Below are 21216 nucleotides of genomic sequence, written 5' to 3'. Positions count from 1 at the left end.
TATCTTAAATATCGATTTTTCAAAGTACGGACCTCAACCTCAACTCAATCCAACTCTTTCCAAATTTTTCAATGTCTCGGTGTGAAAAGTGAATTTGGAAAGACTTCTATAAACAGGATGAATACGAATTTGAGTCTTTTTTAATCATTGCACCTTTTTCAATCCAAAATTTTGCTTAGAAAAAGTCGTTCTTATGAGAGATTTGTCAGTACCAAATTTTGCTACTCAACTGTAAATTCTGTCTAGTTTTCCTTTTTTGATGTTCATAAATACAGAACACGTTTGCAAAAGTTATTAAATTTGGATGGATGAACAACGTTGTTGAAATAGAATTCATGTTACAAATGGTTGAAGTTGTAAATTTATAATTTTAATTATGATGTTGATATGCTTCGGTATTTTTTTACGATTTTTAAACGATTTTGATAAGACCTTACTAATTTTCAAAGACTATCTTAACTCCTCAATATTAAAACTAGAGTCCGCTTAAATGCTCTTCATACCGATGATATGCAGTCACCAAAAACCAATCGGGAAACATTGAAAAATGTTTGATGGAGTTTACAATAGTGTATCAAATACCATAGTATTTTGATAATTTAAAAATGGTTATTGTAATTGTTTTTTTTATACAGTGACCATTATCTTTTTCGTAAAATTATATGAGGCCCGCAGAACCAAAGAGATATAAGTGCAAAAATGATCTATTTTGAGTAAATAATGCCAAACGATTCTCCATGTTGAATTTTTTAGATTTTTAAAATTATATTCGCATTCTTTTACGTTTGAAAGAAAATTGCAAATGTTCGGAAAATGTATGGAAAATGGCCAAACACAACAATTTGAAAGCGAAATAAGTTTTTAAACACTTTTACCCCTTTCAACAAATCACTTAAAGAGATTTTCATATCTTTGTTTTGAATTTAGTTAGAGTAGATTAAGATATAATTTTCCAAATAATACACGCAGACAAAAAAAATCTATCAATTCTTAGAACATGACTCTTCCAAAATGAGCTTCGCGGGCCACAAAAAGTTGGTCGCGGGCCACATGTGGCCCGCGGGCCTTGCTTTGGCCGCCCATGATTTACATACTATTATCACAGACTTACACAGACATGACTCTTCATAAAAAATTCTTCCCAATTTTTCGTAAAAGCACTTTTAAGTGATTGCACTGCCATCTGGTATCGACATTGCATCTAACCATTAAAAACATGGCAACTTGCATTTCAACTTTTAAAATTTTACCAAATTAAAACCGCCAGCTTCGATGGTGTCAGATCGACGCGCCTCTGTGCCTATAACATTTGCGAAATACTGAAAAAGAGTGTCCAGTCTGTATTATACTGTGCTATTACCACTGACCATACTGACTGGACACTCGATTTCGTGTTTTGGATAATTTTTCCAACAGTACGCAATATCGATTCCAGAGTGCGCATCGATCGATTTGAAGAAATGCTATCCCAGTTAGGAAATGCCACCCAACTTTAAAAAAACAGGCAGTTTCTACCATAAAATCGGGCTAAACAGGTACATTTTTCCTACAGGGCATTTTTGTCACATTTTTCAGTTTCGCCACCTGCCGTCGGTATTGCGAACCTACAAAATCTGACGAATTAAATTAAACGGAAAATGGTTGAAGGTGAATCAATGAAAATGGTTGTCATGTCAGTGTGATCAGTGCTATTACGTTCGTAAGTAAAATATTTTTTTTCAAAAAATATATGATAATTTTCCAAACACAAAACTTATAATCATGTTTACTCGAAATTATCTTTTGTTTACTCATACCCCTTTGGCTCGCAGAGCCTTATTTTGTTTTTTTTGTTATTTTTATGATTTTTTTTCATTTTCTTCATTTTATTATTTTTGTCATTTCTGTAACAGTTGTAATTATTATGCTTTGCTTAGTTTATGTTATTTTTGACATTTTTAAATATTTTTTTCATTTTCGTTATTTTTTTGTCGTTTTTATACTTTTTGCTAATTTTGTAAATGTTTTGAATTTTTCAAATTAAAAGTTTTTTGTAAATTTCGAGAAATTTCGAAAAACTGAGAAGAATATGTTAACCCATTAATAGCGACGCGATCGCGAAGAAATCTAAGCCCGAGAACACCCAAACTTGAGCCAATCTTTGAGTTATTGAAAGTGACACAATTACGTAGAATAATGTTTCTTTGTAAAATCTAAATATCACATTTGAGTTATGCTTCTCAGTGTACGTCTGTAGGCTTAAACGTTTCGGTTTTGGTCCAAATAAAGTATACAATTCTTGCAGATTTTTGAAGGAGATTCAGGTTCCATGGTTTGGATTTGACGTTTTGTTTGGAAAAACGCGAAAAATTTTACGGAGGATTAAAAAAAATTAGAACTTCATACAATAAATTCTTCTTGTCCACAGACTAGAGAGTCAATGTTAGAAAGAGTCCTGATTTCGCATTTTCCGTCCGCCCAATTGCAGCAGCCTTCCAGAATTTTTATGAATGAACCGTTCCGATTCTAAAAATAACCAACAAACATCCTGTTATTCCCCACAACCGTGGGCCGTGGCGTCTATCTGAGTGAAACGGACTGGCCTGGATAGCCCGCTTTTTGTTTTGGGTCCATAAATAACCAAAACCGCCACAGCCGCTGCCACCACATTTCTACACAATTTTCACACATTATTCTCGGTTTCGTCCGACGTCCCCGTCGATGGCGTCGGCGACGACGACGACGCAGGGAGCAGCCATCATCATTCCAGTAGCAACTCAGGCTAATAAAAACAACAACAACAGCAGCAGTAGCAAACGGGAGGGTGGAAAAATCGATAATCCCGTTAAGCGCGACCCAGTAGGCGCTATGATTTAGACAGCGGCGGCATCCATTTTTCCACCTTGCCAGCGTCGGAAGGTGGAAAAAAAATCATTTGGGCCCACCTCCCACCAGCTAGGTGCAACCACACCGTCGTCGTTTTCAGTCAGCAGCAGGAGGACATCATCATCATCCAAGCAAGCTGGGACCCATGACAAGAAAGGAAAAAATAATGGTTCCACAGAAAAAGGGCCACCCTCCCAAAAATCTGTGTGGCACCCGGAGGGTTGTGGTTGCTGCTTTGTTTTTTTTCGGTTCCTGCTTCCGCAAGGGGGCTGCATATGTTTACAAGCTAAAATGGAGCAAAACCACATATCTACTCACCTTTTCCGGTTTGACAAAGCTATCCATTTTGAGAAAGTTATCCATTAGCGCGGTACACACTTGGAACACAATGCCGTTCTACATTTTTCCTTTACCTTGATTCACACTGACCAGGGAAAGTCTTTGACAACCAACGGCACTACTTTGACAAAGGATTTTCCTCTATCCCGGAACCATTTTTCTTTTTTCACGGTATCAGCACAAGCGTCGAGTTGCTGCTGCACACAATCGGAGGAAACAACCGCACGATTTGACTTGTCTCTCGGAAATGTATCGGTCCGAATTGAGAAATGGCACTAGAGGGCCGGAGCGGAGACGACGTCGTCGACAACGACGACGACGGCGCCCGATTTAAGGATGAGAAGTTGTTGTATTGTTGTTCCCTTTCCTCTCTGCTAGACCGGAAAGCTCACACCTTGCAAATGGGTCCCCCTCCCACATCGGGAAATTTTCCCGGTACCGACCGAGCGCGGACAGGCGCGCGGGAATGCGCGTCGCAGAAAACGCACCCAAGAACAACAGAGAAAGAGAGGGAGAAAAAGAGAAAACGCGCGCGGAAAAGTCACCCTTTCCAGTTGTTAACGTCGTTGTTGTCGAGTGAATGCAGCAAACAATGGATTCTCCCATTCTCTTTTCTCGCAAGAGTTTTTCCGACCTGCCGTCCGGCAGCCGGGCGCAGGACTCTGCCAAAAACGAAGGGCCTTCTGTTGGTGGTGGTGGTGGCGGCGGCGGCGGCGTCTTCTGCTGCTACTGACGACGACGACGACGACGACGATGCGATTCGTTCCCGTGGGTGGGTGGCGTGGGTGCCTGGTAGTGCACTTTTCCGATGACGTTCAGGCTGTATGAGTGCGGGCGAGCAACGAGGTAAGCGTTGGGATGTCTTTTCGTTTGTTTTTCTTTCAGCCCCAATTTATGCATTTCTCGCGTAAGCTTTAATTACGTCGTATGAAACATCTTAAGAATTCACAGAAAACTGCGGCAAAAGATATTAAAACAACTTTAAAATTTTTGTTTCACGTATAGAATATTTTGACCAGGCTACAAATATTCTAAATTCAAGTTGCGACTAGTTTATGTCGGTTTTTGTATTTTTCTCGTAATAAAACTTTTTGTTTTCATTTTGTTTCATACGACGCAACGAAAGCTCACGCGAGATTTGGTTTTTAGGAGAAAAGTCATGAAGCAGGCGGATTTGATACATTTTTTTTGCCAAACAAACTTTTCTGTTTCCTGGATTTTCCGTCTTTCAGCAGCGGTGGCGCTAGTTGAAGTTGAAAGAAAACGTTACCGTTTTATGATTGTTTTAATTAGAACTTAGAGCTTTTGGGTTTTGATTGCATTGAATGGTTGTTCATTTTTTTTATGGGTATTTTATTCGAAACTCTTAATAAAAGGCGTGTTGGTTCTAGAATGGTTGATTGATTACTACTAAAGAGTTGTTGGTTGTCACGTGGTTTACGAAAGGTAACAGCATAAAACAAGATTGCTATGATTCGTCAAATATAAGAAACAACTGTTACTTTGATATCTTCAACACCCCTCTCAGTTGTTGGTGTCAATTAATCTGATCATCTTCCTCAGCTTCGCCAATGTAGGTAGGTTGTCCTCGAAAACGGGAATCGGAAACAAATTTGCTGTGTCCTGCAAATCCGACATCAGGCCAGCTATCCAAATGGTCTCGCTTACCGATTCACTTATGGCTATATATGCAGCTTCGGTTGGGGACATGGCCACGCAGCGCTGCTTTTTTGACGACCAGGCAACCGTACACCCAAAGGCTTCAACCAAGAATCCAGTCACACATTTCCGATCACATTCGTCACTGGCATAATCTGCACCAACGTAGGTTCGTACCAAAACTTCTTGCGGGTTCCTCCTATAGGCCAGCTAGAGATCCTTGGTCGCCCTAAGGTACAGTAATACTCGTTTAGCTTGCTTCCAATATTGTTCTCCTGCAGCATCTTGGAATCGTGCCAAATAGCCAATCACGTAGCACAAATCCGGTCTTGATTCCAACATCAGGAACATCAGGCTGCCTACCAACTCTCGGAAGGGATGGTCGCAGAGTTCAGCACACCTCTTCAGTTGCAACTTCGCTTCAGCAGGTGTGCTAACAGGACGACGCACTCACTCATTCCAAATCGAGCAAGAATCCTCTGGATGAGAGCCTCTTGAGACAAATAAAGAACATCTGCTTCGCGTTCAATCTTGTGATGCCTAGGAAGTAGTGCAGCTCATTCAAGTCCGTCATTTCAAATTCCACTTTCAGCATGGCTTTGATTTGCTGAATTCTTCAGACCTCGGTTAACTGCAATTGCCAAAGCACCCAGCCTTGTGACGACCTCGGAACACTCTCCTTAACAGATTCGTTCCCATTTAGCTGTGATGGGAGCGCCGCAATGTTGTCAGCAACGCCATTCGCCATCTCTACGGACTCTTTCCCGGATTCGTATTTAGATTGTTGAAATTGGTTTCACCAATTGTAGAACCTCTTCCGGAATCACAATTCTCCTGTCGGCTTCGTTCTCGGGGACCCGAAATGGAAGGCAAGTTTCGTTAAACTTTATATCTCGAGCTACAAACATCTTGCTGGTTTCTTGATTCCACAGCCTGTAACCGTTCGGGGAATAACCAAGCATCACACACCGTTGACCACTCGGATTTAGCTTGGAATCCAGGCAAACCCTTGGCAATCAAACACTTTGAGGTTTCCTTCATCTGCTTTCTCGCCATGCCAACACTACGTCGGAGTTCGGTTCCCTGATACAGCATCAGTTGGGCTGCGGTTTGTTGTGGAGTACCCGATTCAACCAACATTGCTCGTATTTTCTCCACAATCGTCCGGTTGAACCTTTTCGCTACTCCATTCTGCAGCGGTGTGTGTCGACTCGATTCCTCGTTTGCTGTAATACGCTAGTTGCTCGATGGAAAAATACTCTCGTCCCAAATCACATCGCAGGTTTTCGATTTTCTGCCCAAACTTTACGGTCGCCATAGCTTCGTACGCCTTAAAGCACTTGACTTTTCTGCTACATGAGGTACACAACAGAAAAATGGGTAAAATCGTCCAGAAATGAAACGAAGTACTGACATCCATCAACGGTTTTCGGAGTTATCGGACCACACACGTCTGTGTGAACACGTTCCAATGGCCGCCACGTTCTGGGACGCTGCTTGTTGAAAGGTTGCCGAATCATTTTACTTTCAGCACACGTTTCGCAGAAGCCACCTTCTTTCTCAACATCGCCGATTCCATGCACCATCTCGTTCATTTTCAACCGTCTCAAGTTCGGAAAACTCAAGTGATTGAAACGCTTGTGCCACAACTCCAACGCTTCGCTATTCGTAGACACCACCATGGCAGCAAAGTTTCTCTTGGGATGCATCTTGAGGTAGAACAGATTGTTTTTCAAGTTCGCTACAGCCAATTCCGAACCATCCTTCTCCAGCACTGCTCGACCATCTTGAAAGTTCACCTCGACACCAGCTTGGAGCAATTTCGATACCGAAAGCAAATTATATTTCAGCTTCGGAACCAACAGTTGTTTTTCACCGTGTTGCCTTGACGACACCTTCCATCGTAGCAGTCAATTTTTCGCCATCCTTCGCAGTTTCTATGGTAACGGGTTCAAACAACTTTTTCAGCTGCCAGAAACTTTTTTCACTGCTCGCCATGTGCCACCTGGCTCCTGAATCCAGGATCCATTCATGCTCTGCACCCGAATCGACGTCGTTGAAAACCATCAGTGCCACTTTCTTGTCAACAGGAACGCTTGCTGCCTGGGCACGTGCTCGACGATTTCTTGAACTCGAACAGTCCTGTTTCTTGTGGCCGACGTCTCCACACGAGTAGCACTTTCCTCTGAATCCGTTAACCTTCACAAATTTCTTGTTCCGTGACGATTTGGTAGCTAACGCCAACTCTTCTGAAACGCCGTGGATTTCCCGACCAGTCCCATTCTACTCTTCAGCCAACAATCGAGCTTTCACCAGATCAATTTTCAGCTGGTCCTCGGGCAAATTTTCCATTGCGGTTGTCAGCACAGGACGGTGGCAACGAAATAAACAGCTGGCTCATCGTATCCGACTCCGAACATGTCGCTGCAGCATCCTTCAGCTTACGGATCAACTCGTCAATCCGCCATTCCCTCCTCCATCTTGAGCGGAGACAACGATCGACGAATATAATTCTGCGCCGAAAATCCCTTCTTGGAGAACGTGTTCGCCAAGGACTCCCACATCGCCTTAGCCGTGTTCTTGTCCCGAACATACTCTAGATGACTGTCCGCGATGTACGCCACCAACAAAGCCTTCGCCTTTTCGTCAATTTCCCGGAATAGAGCTAACTCCGCCGCGGCTTCTGGTGCGTCCTCCGTTAGAGCTCTCTTCACGCCATTTGTCGACATCTGCGTCTCGACTCGGAATCTCTAGACGTCGTAGCCTTCACCAGCGAATTGGACAATACCGGCTTTCTTAGCGCTGGCCATCTTCAACTGCTTGAGAATTTTCCAAAATTTGCGAAAACTGGGCCCACAACCTCTTTATAAAGAGTTGTTGATTGTCACGTGGTTTATAAAGGTAACAGCATGAAACAAGATTGCTATGATTCATCAAATATTACGAACAACTGTTACTTCGATTTCTTCAACAATATTTAATACATTTAAGCTTAATAATGTGAAGTTTATTATTAAAATAATTTCTAGTGATAAAACTTCCTTTTGCAGTCTCATCTATAGTGCGGCAAATTTTCAGAGATGTCGAAGTTTACTTTTGTGTTCCTTAAAAAGACACCGTGATATATCTTAATTAACTGGAAACGATTTTGTGATTATGTTTATTGCAACTTAAAAAAGCATTCCCCAGGAAGAGCTTAAGTGATTCGACGAATAGAAGTTATAGGAATACCTATTCATAGATATTTCATTCGACTTCCAAGATAAAAATCATGAATCACATCATACACCGTTGCAACTCCCATTGTGGATTGCCTAGTTCCAGGCGCTCATGCGCACACACAACACCGTAAGTTTATCTTATCAGTAGTTGCACATCGCGGTTAGATAAGAGCAAAAAATAAAAAATAAAATACCTGGGTGGGACACTTGATTTCTCGACTTTTGGGGCAGCGAGCAAGCCTTGCCGTGAGCTCATTTCGGTTCAGTTGTTAAGTTCGGTCGGCGGCGACAGGTGCCAAAACGGGTTGCGATTCGAAGCCGGTACGTGAGTTGGTTTTTTCCAGGGGTCCAGCCCAGGAATAGTGTGCTGTAATAGTGGAAACTGGTGAAGGAAAGTTAAGAAATAAGGGAGCAGCTTTGAAAAGTCTGGAAAACCCAATGAAACAGTGAAAAATAACACAAGTGTACTGCAAGGATTATGAAAGCTGAATCATAGAAGTTAAAAAATTAAGGTTAGGTGGAATACAATATGGCGGATGCGGAAAAATCGCGCAGCCTTCTAGTTACCGATTTGGAAAAACGAAAACAATCAATAAAATATTATTGGGTCGAAGTGTTTTTTTCAAATAGTAAACTCGCCTACTTGAATCGCTTTTGATTTGACCAAAAGTTAAATTATTTTTTAACTGCTAAAAGTTAGGGAGTGTTCAACCATTGACTGAAAACCGGAAACACACTCATTTTCATTAGAATGAACCCAAAATGTTGACATTAAATCAATTTTCAAATCTTTCTTATATGTAAAGGGAAAAAAATAGTGCTAAGGTCAACGTGATACGCTTGGAATTTCGACACATTAATATAAGAAGCCGTTTTCCTCAAGGTTCAGAAAAAGACGACGGAAGCGGGCAACGGTGTGATTCAGTTAGATTAGAGATAACAGACAGAAAAAATGTTGGACCCAGTTATGAGTAACCTCAGCTAACCGTAGCACAGGTACTTAATGGTCCAGGCGCAATCGCGAGAATTCAAAATTGTGCCCTACCTTTACCCACACAATCTAAGGTTTGAAATCGAGAGGGGGAAATAAAACGATGGTCTTTTCTTATCAGTTTGTGGATTGAGAGTTGCGTTCGCGCATCGATGTTCAGATATTCCACACGATAAGATAACACAACGCTTAGTCAAATACAAATTTAGCAACGGTGGATTCGCGGAAGGTGAAAGCCTATCGAGTATCGTCGGAGTGATCGACGATGATAACTCCCTTTGGAGTGGAATTCTTGTGTAGGCGATTGACTGTTTACACCTATGTACAGTTTGGGGAGTAAATAAACCATTATTGAGTCACTTTAAGTGGAGTAATCTATCTGTGTAATTTTTTGGATAGAAAATGTAATTACATCTAGGATGTGATTATTGATTATAAGGTCCTCAACCTGAAATTTTGGAAGAGTGAGAACTGAAAAAAATAAATTTTTAACATGTTTGCGCTTTTTTGTTGTTTTTTCTTTTTTGGTCATGTTTTCTACATTTCTATCAATTGTCAATATTTTCGACACTTTTGTCATTTTTGTCACTTTGGAATTTTTGTCATTTTTGTCATTTTTGTCAATTCTGTCATTTTTGTAATTTTGGTCATTTTTGTCATTTTTGTCATTTTTGTCATTTTTGTCATTTTTGTCATTTTTGTCATTTTTGTCATTTTTGTCATTATTGTCATTATTGTCATTTTTGTCATTTTTGTCATTTTTGTCATTTTTGTCATTTTTGTCATTTTTGTCATTTTTGTCATTTTTGTCATTTTTGTCATTTTTGTCATTTTTGTCATTTTTGTCATTTTTGTCATTTTTGTCATTTTTGTCATTTTTGTCATTTTTGTCATTTTTGTCATTTTTGTCATTTTTGTCATTTTTGTCATTTTTGTCATTTTTGTCATTCTTGTCATTTTGGTCATTTTGGTCATTTTTGTCATTTTTTTTCATTTCTTTCATTTTTGTCATTTTTTGTCATTTTTTGTCATTTTTTGTCATTTTTTGTCATTTTTTGTTATTTTTGTCATTTCTGTCAATTTTGTCATTTTTGCAATTTTTGTCATGACAAATTTTGTCATTTTTGTTATTTTTGTCATTTTTGTCATTTTTGTCATTTTTGTCATTTTTGTCATTTTTGTCATTTTTGTCATTTTTGTCATTTTTGTGATTTTTGTCATTTTTGTCATTTTTGTCATTTTTGTCATTTTTGTCATTTTTGTCATTTTTGTCATTTTTGTCATTTTTGTCATTTTTGTCATTTTTGTCATTTTTGTCATTTTTGTCATTTTTGTCATTTTTGTCATTTTTGTCATTTTTGTCATTTTTGTCATTTTTGTCATTTTTGTCATTTTTGTCATTTTTGCCATTTTTGTCATTTTTGTCTTTTTTGTCATTTTTGTCAAATTTGTCAAGTTTGTCTTTTTTGTCATTCTTGAAATTTTTCATTTTGTATTTCTGTCATTTTTGTCATTTTCGTCATTTTCGTCATTTTTGTCATTTTTGTCATTTTTGTCATTTTTGTCATTTTTGTCATTTTTGTCATTTTTGTCATTTTTGTCATTTTCGTCATTTTTGTCATTTTTGTCATTTTTGTTATTTTTGTTATTTTTGTCATTTTTGTCATTTTTGTCATTTTTGTCATATTTGTCATTATTATCATTTTTGTCAGTTTTTTCATGTTTGTTAATTTTATTTTCATTTTTTTTCATTATCGTTTATTTGAATTTTTGTCATTTTTTTTAATAGAACTTACTATCCTTTATTTTCACTTCAATTTTTTAATCTTTCTTTGGAAGTATGCAGGACTCTTTTCGAGGCGAAAGGGCATGTTTGTCAACTTGTGATAAAACATTCTCTGTTTATACTCGCATTTTTGTTTTAAAATTTCTCAAATTTCATAAACGCTTGTTTTCAGACAAAACACTTTCCATTTTTAATGAAATCAGGACGGTTCAAATATTAGCCTACTATTATTACTATTAAAAATCTTTATAAATCATTACCTCAGGATTTGTTAATCACACGTTGGAATATCGCAGTAACCTTTTTGAAACCAAACGGTAGCCTCATGTTATCTTAATGACGATGACGATACTTACTCATCTATGACTCTAATTATCCGGTGAATCATCAGCAACCTATTTTATTATTCAGAATGAGAGCAAAACACCTCACCATGAGCCAAACGCTGGTGGTGGCCTTCGTCGGGGCCCTCGCGCTACTGATTCCGACCACAGGTGGTCAAGAAAACATCATGACCCGGGTAGCTCCCGGTCTGCTGGAATGCTACACCAATCCGGAAATGTTCGAACGGGACAACCGACTGCCTATGACCATGAACATGTTGATCGAACTGATACGCAAAGTGGAAGACTCACCGGGGCTCAATGAGGACATGCGACAGCTTTCGATTGCCCTGCTGCATCGGTTCCGACAGGATGGCATCGTTAGGGCCACCGGTGTCCAGAACGTGGCCGGAGTGCTTCCGTTTAGTCCTAGCGGGCATCACTTCACCCGGCACAGGATCCTGTTTTCTAGACTTCTGCCCGGAAATGCCCAGACCTTCCCCAACAATACGCTTAATGCCCAGGAAAGGGTAAGTTACGGGGGTTTGATAAGCCTGTTTAAAAATTTGACCATTTTCAATTATTTTTGGTATTAACAGTGCGCGCTTCACTTCATGCTGTCCAGCTCGATCGATTTGGCCGTCCGTGGTGACGAGAACATTCGTTGTAATATGCTGTCCCAGTATCGAGCGTTGAGGGTTCCGCGGGACACGAAACATCCGATACAGTCCAATTTCATCGCAGACGTTCAGATGTTGGCCGAACCTCAGATGAAAACAATCCGGAAGCAGATCGAATCGATGCGTAAATCAGCTCGGATGGAAGTGGATCCGGAAGATGAACCTGCAGCGGCCGATCAGGAGGAGGAACTTGAGGATCCGGAAGCTAAACTCGATACGGAAGCTCACGAAGAAATACTAGACATGGACAATCCGCTGGTAGATATTGCGACGAACGCTAGAAGTGCTTGTCCGGTAGAAAATGGTGTTGTCTACACCAGGTGGGGTGCGGTCTCGGCCGGAACGGTCCTAGCAGGTATTGCAGCTGGCCTGGCACCCCAGAGCGTTGAATTGCGAAACTTGCTTCCACCCAGAAGTGAACAAATGCGGGCTCGTCAACAGGTTCAGCCGCTGCGAGTGGACAACAGATGGGCTGCAACACTTTCCGGAGATTTGGCTGAAGTTACGCTACTACAGGCACCTTCAACACCCAACAATATCCAGGTTGGAGCTGGTGGAGCCTGGAACGATACCGTATCCCCTCGTTGGTTTTTCCTGACCCAGCGGGATAACTTGGAAATGACAGACGCGGAAATCCGTGCCGGTATCGATGGACTAACCCTCGCGATGAACATTGCCGATTGGCGATCGCGGGTGAACGCGCTTCGACTGAGCCAGGTACTGGACATGTACTACTCACAGCGGGGAGTTTTCGATCAGACCATGCGGTCCTGTAACAGGCGGGATCTGTTCACCACCACTGCTCCAATCGCTGAAATGAGGAATCAAGCCGCAGCCTTCAGTAACATCCTGGAACGGGAGATGCAGATGGCCTTCACGGTTACCCAAGAAGCGATGGCGACGTTCTCGACCGGCGCTTCCAACGCTTTGGCCGATTATGTCCGTGAGTATAAAAAACGTTTATGTCTGGGACTCTCATAGTTTATCTCGAATATTCCCTATTAGCTCAAACCTTGAACGATCTAACCTGCGAAGCAACGGCCATTGTGCCGAACGATCCAACCATCTGGAGAACGGCTGCCGATCTGTTCATCTACGTAGACGCCAGCTGGTCCTTCCGGGACATAAGCGCCGTCGTAGGGTAAGACGTTTATAGCATCTTTAAGATAGACAAAGTCTTAAAAAAACATACCTCATTGATTTGCAGAAATCTACTGGATGAGCTGGATGTGGGACCCTTCGGCACTACTTATACGGTTTTGAACGCCCTGACCGGAGATGTCATTATCAACAGGACTCAGTCCTTGGCCGACTTCCACACTCAGTATACGGCCGCTGTTCACGCTACACGTAAGCTCTTCAAACCCCAATCGAGCAAAGCTATCCAAGATTTACATTGTGTTTTTCAGAGCAACCCGGTCTAGCGATGCCCCCATTGCTGCGCAGTCTTCGGCAACAGGTTATTCCGATCATGAGTGAAGAAAGGACCAACTCCAGCATGAGTGGACGCTCGAAAATTGCCCTCATTATGCCGAATACGGCAGCCGTCAACGATGGTGACTACGCCTTCGAGCAGTTGCAGATAATACGCGAGGAAATTCCAGATCTCAGGTTAATCTTCTTAGCCGGGGGCACCCATACTCGCTTTGCCCGATTCGTGCGAGATCAGAATCGAGATCTGTTCCAGATGCGCGAGATCACCAGTGGTGCCGTGATCGATTCGGTTCACGTCCAAACGCGGCCCGTGATTGTTCGGATTCAGCAGGAACCCAGACGTATCGTCAATCCGCGCTGTGGACATGACTGGATACAGGGCAACTGGGGATCCAACTCCATCAACCAGTACGTCGAACCGCGGGGAGTTGTGTTTTATCGACTGCAGCCGAACTACTTCTTCCAAGCGGCCGAAGCTCGACGACTCCGCATCCAGGGACATGGATACGCCCAGCTTACCGTTTGCCAATCCCGATGGGTTCAACTTCCTAGGTAGCTGCTCACAGAACCTTCTTTAAAGCGACAATAACCTCAAACCCCCTTATCTCTCTATTCAAGGTCCAATGCCACCCAGCAGTCGGATCAGATTAGATGTCAGCAGATCAACACCGAAACGGTTGACATCGACCTGTCAAACGCCTGCGATGGTCATCCGACGATCCATGCCTGTCCGCCGGTATTTTTCTCGGTAGAACACACGCAGCAAACGCCGGTCACCAACTTCCGCTGCAACGAGCGGGAGTGTCGCTTCCCGGACAACGCTCGGTTTGCGGTAATTCTAGAGAATGGTGGCTGTTTCAGCAGCGCCGGAAAGCTGTTCAGTTCCTTGACCTTCGTAGTCTTCGTAACCCTTCTGGGGTTGTTGTTCACCAGACAATAGGATTAGTAGTTAGGTTTAGTAAGTACCTTCGCCGTTAGTTAAGATATGATCGTGAAACCTTAGTACGTAGGGATTGTAAAATTGACAATTTATGTTAGTTGGGAAATCTAATAAAAGTTCGATCCAAACTAGTTTGAGGTTAATGTTGAGAAAAAACCTACTACGGTTAACGATGCTAATGGCGGGTGTTTACGTGCGGTTGCAAAACGTAATACAAGTTAGACCTACATGGGTAATGGCTTTCCAAGACTAGGGGTGGTTATTTTTTAAGGAAATCCTCCCGAATGTCTTGGCGTTTCATTACTCCTGTAATCGAGGCTGAAATTTCTACGAGTGCCCAGCAGAGGTACTAACAATCGTATGTTGTTCGCCCTCCCTCCGGTCGCATCCGCAGCTCAGGGACATGAAACCCCGAACCCTGACACCTGAATAGGGGGGAACTTCATATACCGTCATATAACGAACACAGTGTTCTACAACGTACCATGCCAATGCTGCTCGTTTAGACTTAACATGGATTTTCCCAACTCATCCCGAAGAAGAAAAATTTCTCCCGCAAACCTCAAACATGGACATTGAACTGTGAAACTGAAATATTATCTCTTTCATTGAAAATTGAATTTTGTGCAATGTTTTGCAGTCTCAGCACAGAGCAGCAAAATCCCAACATCCTTTTTGAACCAATTTTTGATTTTTGGTTGGGCCACCAGATGTCTCCAAACACACCAAAGAGAACTGTCAAAACAAAGCTGACTAAGTTTCAGTCAGTTTTCTATAGGTCGTATAAGCTGCTTGCATGCTTCTAGAAAATCGCTATTGAAGTTTCGTAATACGTTCATCATGTTGCATAAAAAAATAATCATAAAAGTTCAAACAGCTGGATGCTTCACATATAACTGTGAAAGTAACCCGCTTTGAGATGCCTAGAATCAGTACTGCTGTATGTTCTTGTATTTGACTGGACATAGGATATGCATTTTCTAACATAAATACTGTTCAAGAAGTGAGAAATCTTATACCAAAGCTGTTAGTTATCTTAACTGTCATAGTAGTGCAAAAATAAAGAAAGTGAAATTCCTCCCAGTTGAAAGTAACTCTGATTTCATTTATTTAGCAATAAATTAATGTCGTCCATTTTACTGAGACATTGGACTCATTTTTTGTGAGTTCATATACGATTACGTCTTTTCAAAAACTGGGTACACGAAAATTTGATTTGTAACTTTTGAACGGCGCAATAGATGGCACTGTTTGTAGTCAATTTCTAACGTATTTTTTGGTAATAGCATTTGAAATTTTACACACTTTTTTGACGATTTTTTGTTCGAGCTTGTATATCTGTTCTCTGTGATCTCAGTTATCCGTACAAAGGTTGACTGAAAAGCGGTTAGCGTGTAGAACTCCAACAGAGTTTACACTGATTTGACACGACGATTAACATTTAAAATATATAGTTTTAATTTGTCTTAAAAAAAATGGGAAAATGGAAACATGCTCCTACTATTTAGATGAGTTGATCCAGAGGACTGAACCAGCTGTCAAATCGCATACAAACGCACCGTACCAAATTTTTGGTACCAGAACGTCAGTGTGGTTCCCGAAATTAAACACTTCACCCCATAAGAGACTCGAAATAGGGTAAAATTTTGGTTGCCAAACGCATCTGTTGTCATACTGCAGATTTAGAATCAATTTTAACAAGGATTATGCTGAAAACTCTGCAATTTGTGACCAACCATAATTTATTAATGTTACCAAAGATCTCTTTGATTGACATTCCCGAGCCGCAGATATCATTTTAAGGATTATTAATAAATTGCATCTGGTTGAAATTTTTGCAATGAGGACGCCATGTTGCCCCTATAAGTGTTTCACTCGTTTCATTTTTCTTCTTTCTGCAGGTTTCTTGACTGAAAACTAGGTACGTGAATTGTTTATGTGAAAAGTATATAGAATCGAAAAGAAACTGGCGGATTCGACAATGCTCGTTGAGTTTCGTAATAAGACGCATTCGAATATCGGCATCTTTGGGCGACTTAAGGCCCGCGACGAAGATCAGGCATTTGAACGGCTCTTCCGTAAGTGCAGAGAGCTTAAAGTCGACACACATCTTGTTCACCTTGCAAGAGTATGCTAAGATGTCTTCTGAATCACTTTTGACCGTTTGTAGGCATTGATATCGCCGATGGAACACGGATACCGGGCACCCGAAAAATGACTTCAGTTTCACGATGGTTTCGCCGAAGGTGAATGCATTGGATAGCTTGGGGAGGATGAAGCTCGTAAACCGTTCGTGTGCCATCGGATTGAGCTTCCTCATAAGCAGTCGCACTTTCGCGGAGTCATCTAGCTTTTTAGCGTCCTTGTCGAAGAGATCCGAGTATCTATCTAGTAGTATATCCATGAATCGAACGTGCAACCCTGATCCGGATCATAGCTAAGCGTCGCGGGACAATTCCCTGAGGCATTTTTGGGTGGTGGACATCTGCTCTGCCATTTGACCGATGAGACGTTGCTGCTGCTGCAGGATTTGCATAATTGCCTGCTGGAACGATGATTCGGTGGGTGCCCGAATACGAAAATATTGTAACAAAACAGTACCTGTTAAAGTTATAAAACTATTAGAAACAGCGTAAAAAAACGTTTAGATAATGATATCTGAAACCATAAAAAACATTGCACTTATCTTGAATTCCAAAACGACGGTCTGTTGAATATGGCGTTAAGTTATGTTACTGTTTAAAACTGTTAAAACTTCTATATGGAGACACTGTTCTGCGAACAGTTGCGATTACGTACCAAAACCACTAAAGAATAACGTATTTTTTGCATCGAACTGTTTTCGTTACAGTTTTTTTTAAAGTTCTCTTGTATCTGAACATTTACAGTAATAGTAATAATACGATCTGATATTACGTTCTACCAACGTAATGCGTACCCTGAACCGTAAGGGAATGTAGCACGCACACACACAAAAGAAAGTTTCCTTTATTTGTAAAAACACTCATTTTTAAATTTTATATGTTCATTTTATTCAATTCTACGATGTATATAACAAAAGTTCCTCCGCCAGAAGGTATCATTCCGGAAACACGGGCGGGACGCTGGCTTAGCCGCTACTCACTGCTGTATCCAAAAGAGTTCGGGACATTGCTCCTTCCAGCGTGACCTTGCTCCTCCAGCTCCTGTTTCTGAAAAAATGAAAACCTTCGTTTATTTGATTCGAATATTAATCTAATGTTAATCGAATTTACCTGTTACGAACATCGCTGGTGCTCTTCTTCCGGTTTGTCCTGATAATATGTCCGTCCGTCGGACCACAATCGGTGAGGACTTGTTGCTGCTGGTATGCGGGAGTTGGACTTGGGGAACACGAAAAATTTGTTTTTTGTTTTATTCTTTTTCTCGGTCAGTTGACAGCACTTGGCAGTGATGCCGACTAGAAAGATTTTTCAAAAATTGAACAATTATGAAATTAAAAAGTGATTTATAGCTAGATAGAAACTATTAGATATACAGCTCAGAGCGATGCGTTTTTTTTCTGTTTCTCAGACAAATTTCGAGGACATAGAATTTAAATCACTGATTATTGAAAACTAATAAAACGAAAGTAGAACTGATATTTCTCAAAAGTCGATAAGCAGCGTACACAGATCCAGAAATTTTTAATTTTATCATTTTATTGCTTAACAATGATTAAAATAATACATGAAACGAGCAAAACCGATGTTTTACTTTAGTCGGTGAAAGGGTTGAACAATAAATTTGTGAATGTAGCATGCATGCAGTTGAGTTTAAAATATCGCATTCATTAAAAAAATTCTCTTTTGTTCATTAATCATGATTAATGAACAAAAGAGAATTTTGTTAATGAATGCGATATTTTAAACTCAACTTAATGCTCATTGTAGACTGCGTGAGTATAATCAAGAATAGAATTTCAAAATATTATGTATATAGGCATCCTCAAGAAAAACTTTTTATTTTATCTAACATTACAAAATCATCAACTATTGCGCTGCCTGTTACCAACTTAAGAATCTTAAATTAATTTAAGTTAATCCTTAATTAATTTTGATTAGTTTTATATACACTGCAGCTGCGCTTATTTTTTTGTCGTAATGGCTGGAGCGCAGCGTGTTTGGTCAGCTGCACTGCACACTTCATTACTTTAGACTATAGAGTCTAGAATTCTAGTCTCTTTAGGTAGATTAGTGCTAATTTTATCATTTAGCGACACACTTACCGCTTTTGTTATACTTTGAACACATAACTGCGACTGACAAACATTGAACGGAATCCAACTTTCAATACAACAGACAATAAAAGTTATTTTCATAAATAAGTGCTGAGTTTTTCAAAACGATGCATCTGGCACCTCTGATCCGGTAATTTTGACGTAAGTTTGGCAGAAGTCATGGACGCTACGCATTATGGTTCGAGAACAATTTAACGATAATTGATAAATTTGAAGTAAATCGTAATACCATTCATTAACCTTTTCAGATACCTTCACCTTCTAACATATACGATTATTTATCGTTCCTAACGTTGTCGACGAAAAGTTCAAAATAAGAGCTACGTTTACAGATACAATCACTATTTCTAGAGCCGTAAATGTATCGTATTGGCTGTTTGAGATATAGTTTTTTGCTATGCGGGTGGTGGTGGCAGTTCATGTGTGTCCGGCATCCTAACCTCAAATCTACAATCTGGTTCCTACAAACGTTCAACTACCGATTTTCCGCAAACTGGTGGCTGCTGTCGCCAAAATTCTCGTCGCCACTTTGTTGCAATAAAAACAGCTTCTTAGCAACAAACAAATTAAAATAACTTTATTCCGAAGATACAAAAACTTTAAAAAAACTTTAAAAGGATGTGTGATTCAACTTTAAGCAAGGTGTGGAATGACATTCAGTACACTGTAAATTTTTGCCTCGATTTCCAGCAAAAAACAAATTGCTGGAAACGTTCAGCAATCCAAATTTTGCTGGAACCCAGCAATCGGTATCCGAATTGCTGGATTTTTCAGCATTCGGTTGTTTTCTGGTCATTTTTGTTGAAAAATCAGCAACCGGTTTTCAAATTGCTGGACTTTCCAGCAATTGATCTAGTGTGCTGGAAAATCAGCAATCGAGTTGTCAAATCGGAGTCTGTTTGTTTCCGTACGCTGAAGCAAGATGAGATTTTATTTTACGAATTTTGGTTAGATTTGGAATTAAATTGTTTTTATTTTCCTCTATATTCTAGCAACAAGCAGACATAAGTCAAGGGTGAGTTTTTATTGGACAGATTTCATAAAATATACTAATCAACACTTTTTTTTTCAGGTGGCCAATGATCAACATTATGGCGCAAAGCTGCCACTCCAGATCCGGTGTTGGAAAATTAAAAAAAAAATAAATAAAAACAAACATAATTGAAAAATGGGAGAAAAAAATTCTTTTTCATTGATCATTATATATGCAAAGCCAGTAGTATTGAAATATAAATTTGGTACTAAATACAGCCTGTTGTTTTGGAAGGAATAGCTGGTTTCCAGCAATCTGGATTGCTGATTTTTCAGCAATTTGAATTGCTGGAAACCAGCATTAACGTTTGCTGTTTTATCCAGCAATCTAAGTTGCTGGAAATTTTGCTGGAAAGTCAGCGGGACAAAAACCAGCAAAATTTTGCTGGTTTTCAGCAAAAAAAAATTGCTGTGTAAGTTGACGCTTCTCCTATCAATCAGGGCGGCATCCTTCTGGGTGATAGCCGTCACTTGATGAGCCACCAGTTGATCCACTGGTTTGGACGGGGGGTCCTCTCAACACAAACAATCATATTTATCGCCTCACGGCCTGTTGGGCACTACTACATTGTAACGGATAGTCTACACAGCAATTTTTTTTTGCTGGAAACCAGCTAAATTTTGCTGGTTTTTGTCCCGCTGACTATCAGCAAAATTTCCAGCAATTTAAATTGCTGGAAAAAACAGCAAACGTTAATGCTGGTTTCCACCAATTCAAATTTCTGGAAAATCAGCCATCCAGATTGCTGGAAACCAGCTATTTCTTTCAACACAACCGGCTGTATTTAGTATCAAATATATATTTTCATTCAAAATTGAATTTTGAATGTGCATATAATAAGCAATAAAACAATTGTTTCCTCCCTTTTTTCAATAAAGGGATATATTTATTTCCAGAAACACGATATTTTATTTCAATATTCTATAACACCGGCTCTGGGCTGGCAGCTTTGTGCCAAAGTGATGATCATCCGCCACCTGTAAAAATAGTTTTGATTAGAATATTTTAGAGAATATCTATCCAGGCTTGGCAAAAGCCATCGTCATGAGGCGTGAAGCTGTGACTGTGAAGCCTCTTGGTCCGTCAAACTCAATTGACTGTTCCTTAACGACCAGTCACTTCGTTTGCCAGTCATTCATTCTCCAGTCATTTGAAGCTAAAAGAATGACCTAGTCAAGCAATCGCATTCAAACGACCGGTGACGAAAAAGAAACGCATTTAGTATTATTGTTGCTCCTGCCAGCAAGCCGAAGACGACCGAAGACGAAAAAGAAAAGAATTTATTATTATTGTTGCTTCTGCCAGCAAGCCCGTTTTCGGTTTTTTATTGCTATTGTTGCTCTCTGCCAGCAAGTCGTTCAATTTGTTGTACCTGCCGTCAGCAGCCGATCGAAGTGTGAAGAGATTTGCCAGTCACTCTCAGGAAAAATTTTGACCATGTGTAGGAGCTTCGCCAGTCGATGATGGAGAAATGTTGATTGTTGTCGTGCTTTATCCGTCATGCGAGTAGTGAGGCTCCGTCAATTGAGAACAGTGCCAGTCGTTTGATGAAACAAAACTAGTCGGGTCAAGCGTGACGGGCGAAATTTACCATCACTGTATCTATCTGTCCAAGAAAAACTTATCCTTGACTTGTTATCTGGTTGCTAGAATATAGAGGAAAATAAAATAATTATACTAATTTAAC

The 21216-nt window shown here is 40.3% G+C and overlaps 3 protein-coding genes and 1 long non-coding RNA gene across 9 annotated transcripts in view; 2 read left to right on the top strand and 2 right to left on the bottom strand.

Moving 5' to 3' along the window:
- Positions 1-3465, bottom strand: part of LOC129749988 (protein charlatan) — a 97881-nt gene extending 94416 nt beyond the window's left edge. For all 5 annotated transcript variants that reach the window (XM_055745164.1, XM_055745166.1, XM_055745168.1 and 2 more), the window contains exon 1: positions 3184-3465. The gene's annotated coding sequence lies outside the window, so the exon portion shown is untranslated. The remainder of the gene's footprint in view (positions 1-3183) is intronic.
- Positions 3466-8310: 4845 nt separating this feature from the next.
- Positions 8311-14366, top strand: LOC129747349 (uncharacterized). Of its 2 annotated transcripts, none has more exons than XM_055741504.1 (7): positions 8311-8405; positions 11273-11714; positions 11784-12807; positions 12870-13005; positions 13072-13214; positions 13274-13850; positions 13917-14366. In XM_055741504.1, the coding sequence occupies exons 2-7, from the start codon at positions 11274-11276 to the stop codon at positions 14236-14238; spliced, it is 2643 nt and encodes an 880-aa protein (XP_055597479.1). In that variant the 5' UTR covers positions 8311-8405; position 11273; the 3' UTR covers positions 14239-14366. The 2 variants fall into 2 exon arrangements, with proteins under 2 accessions (XP_055597479.1, XP_055597480.1); XM_055741505.1 differs by having other exon boundaries at positions 8364-8405; positions 11253-11714.
- Positions 8317-21216, top strand: part of LOC129747350 (uncharacterized) — a 43378-nt gene continuing 30478 nt past the window's right edge. Inside the window, 1 exon segment of the mRNA XM_055741506.1 lies at positions 8317-8596. The gene's annotated coding sequence lies outside the window, so the exon portion shown is untranslated.
- On the bottom strand, positions 17246-17747 carry LOC129747351 (uncharacterized). Its single transcript, XR_008737488.1, has 2 exons — positions 17493-17747; positions 17246-17429 (listed from the first exon to the last, which is right to left on the bottom strand). It is a non-coding gene; the product is annotated as an uncharacterized LOC129747351 (long non-coding RNA).

Source organism: Uranotaenia lowii, chromosome 2 (genome assembly GCF_029784155.1).
Source record: "Uranotaenia lowii strain MFRU-FL chromosome 2, ASM2978415v1, whole genome shotgun sequence".
NCBI classification, from domain to species: domain Eukaryota; kingdom Metazoa; phylum Arthropoda; class Insecta; order Diptera; family Culicidae; genus Uranotaenia; species Uranotaenia lowii.
The sequence above is the reverse complement of the archived record's forward strand: the minus strand, read 5'-3'. Positions and strand labels throughout refer to the sequence as shown.

Excerpts from the sequence above, each read along its gene's own strand:
- LOC129747349 (XM_055741504.1), top strand. The coding sequence starts at position 11,274 with ATGAGAGCAAAACACCTCACCATGAGCCAAACGCTGGTGGTGGCCTTC. Across the intron at positions 11,715-11,783 it reads CGCTTAATGCCCAGGAAAGG|TGCGCGCTTCACTTCATGCT; the intron begins GTAAGTTACGGG and ends TGGTATTAACAG. Across the intron at positions 13,215-13,273 it reads GGCCGCTGTTCACGCTACAC|AGCAACCCGGTCTAGCGATG; the intron begins GTAAGCTCTTCA and ends TGTGTTTTTCAG.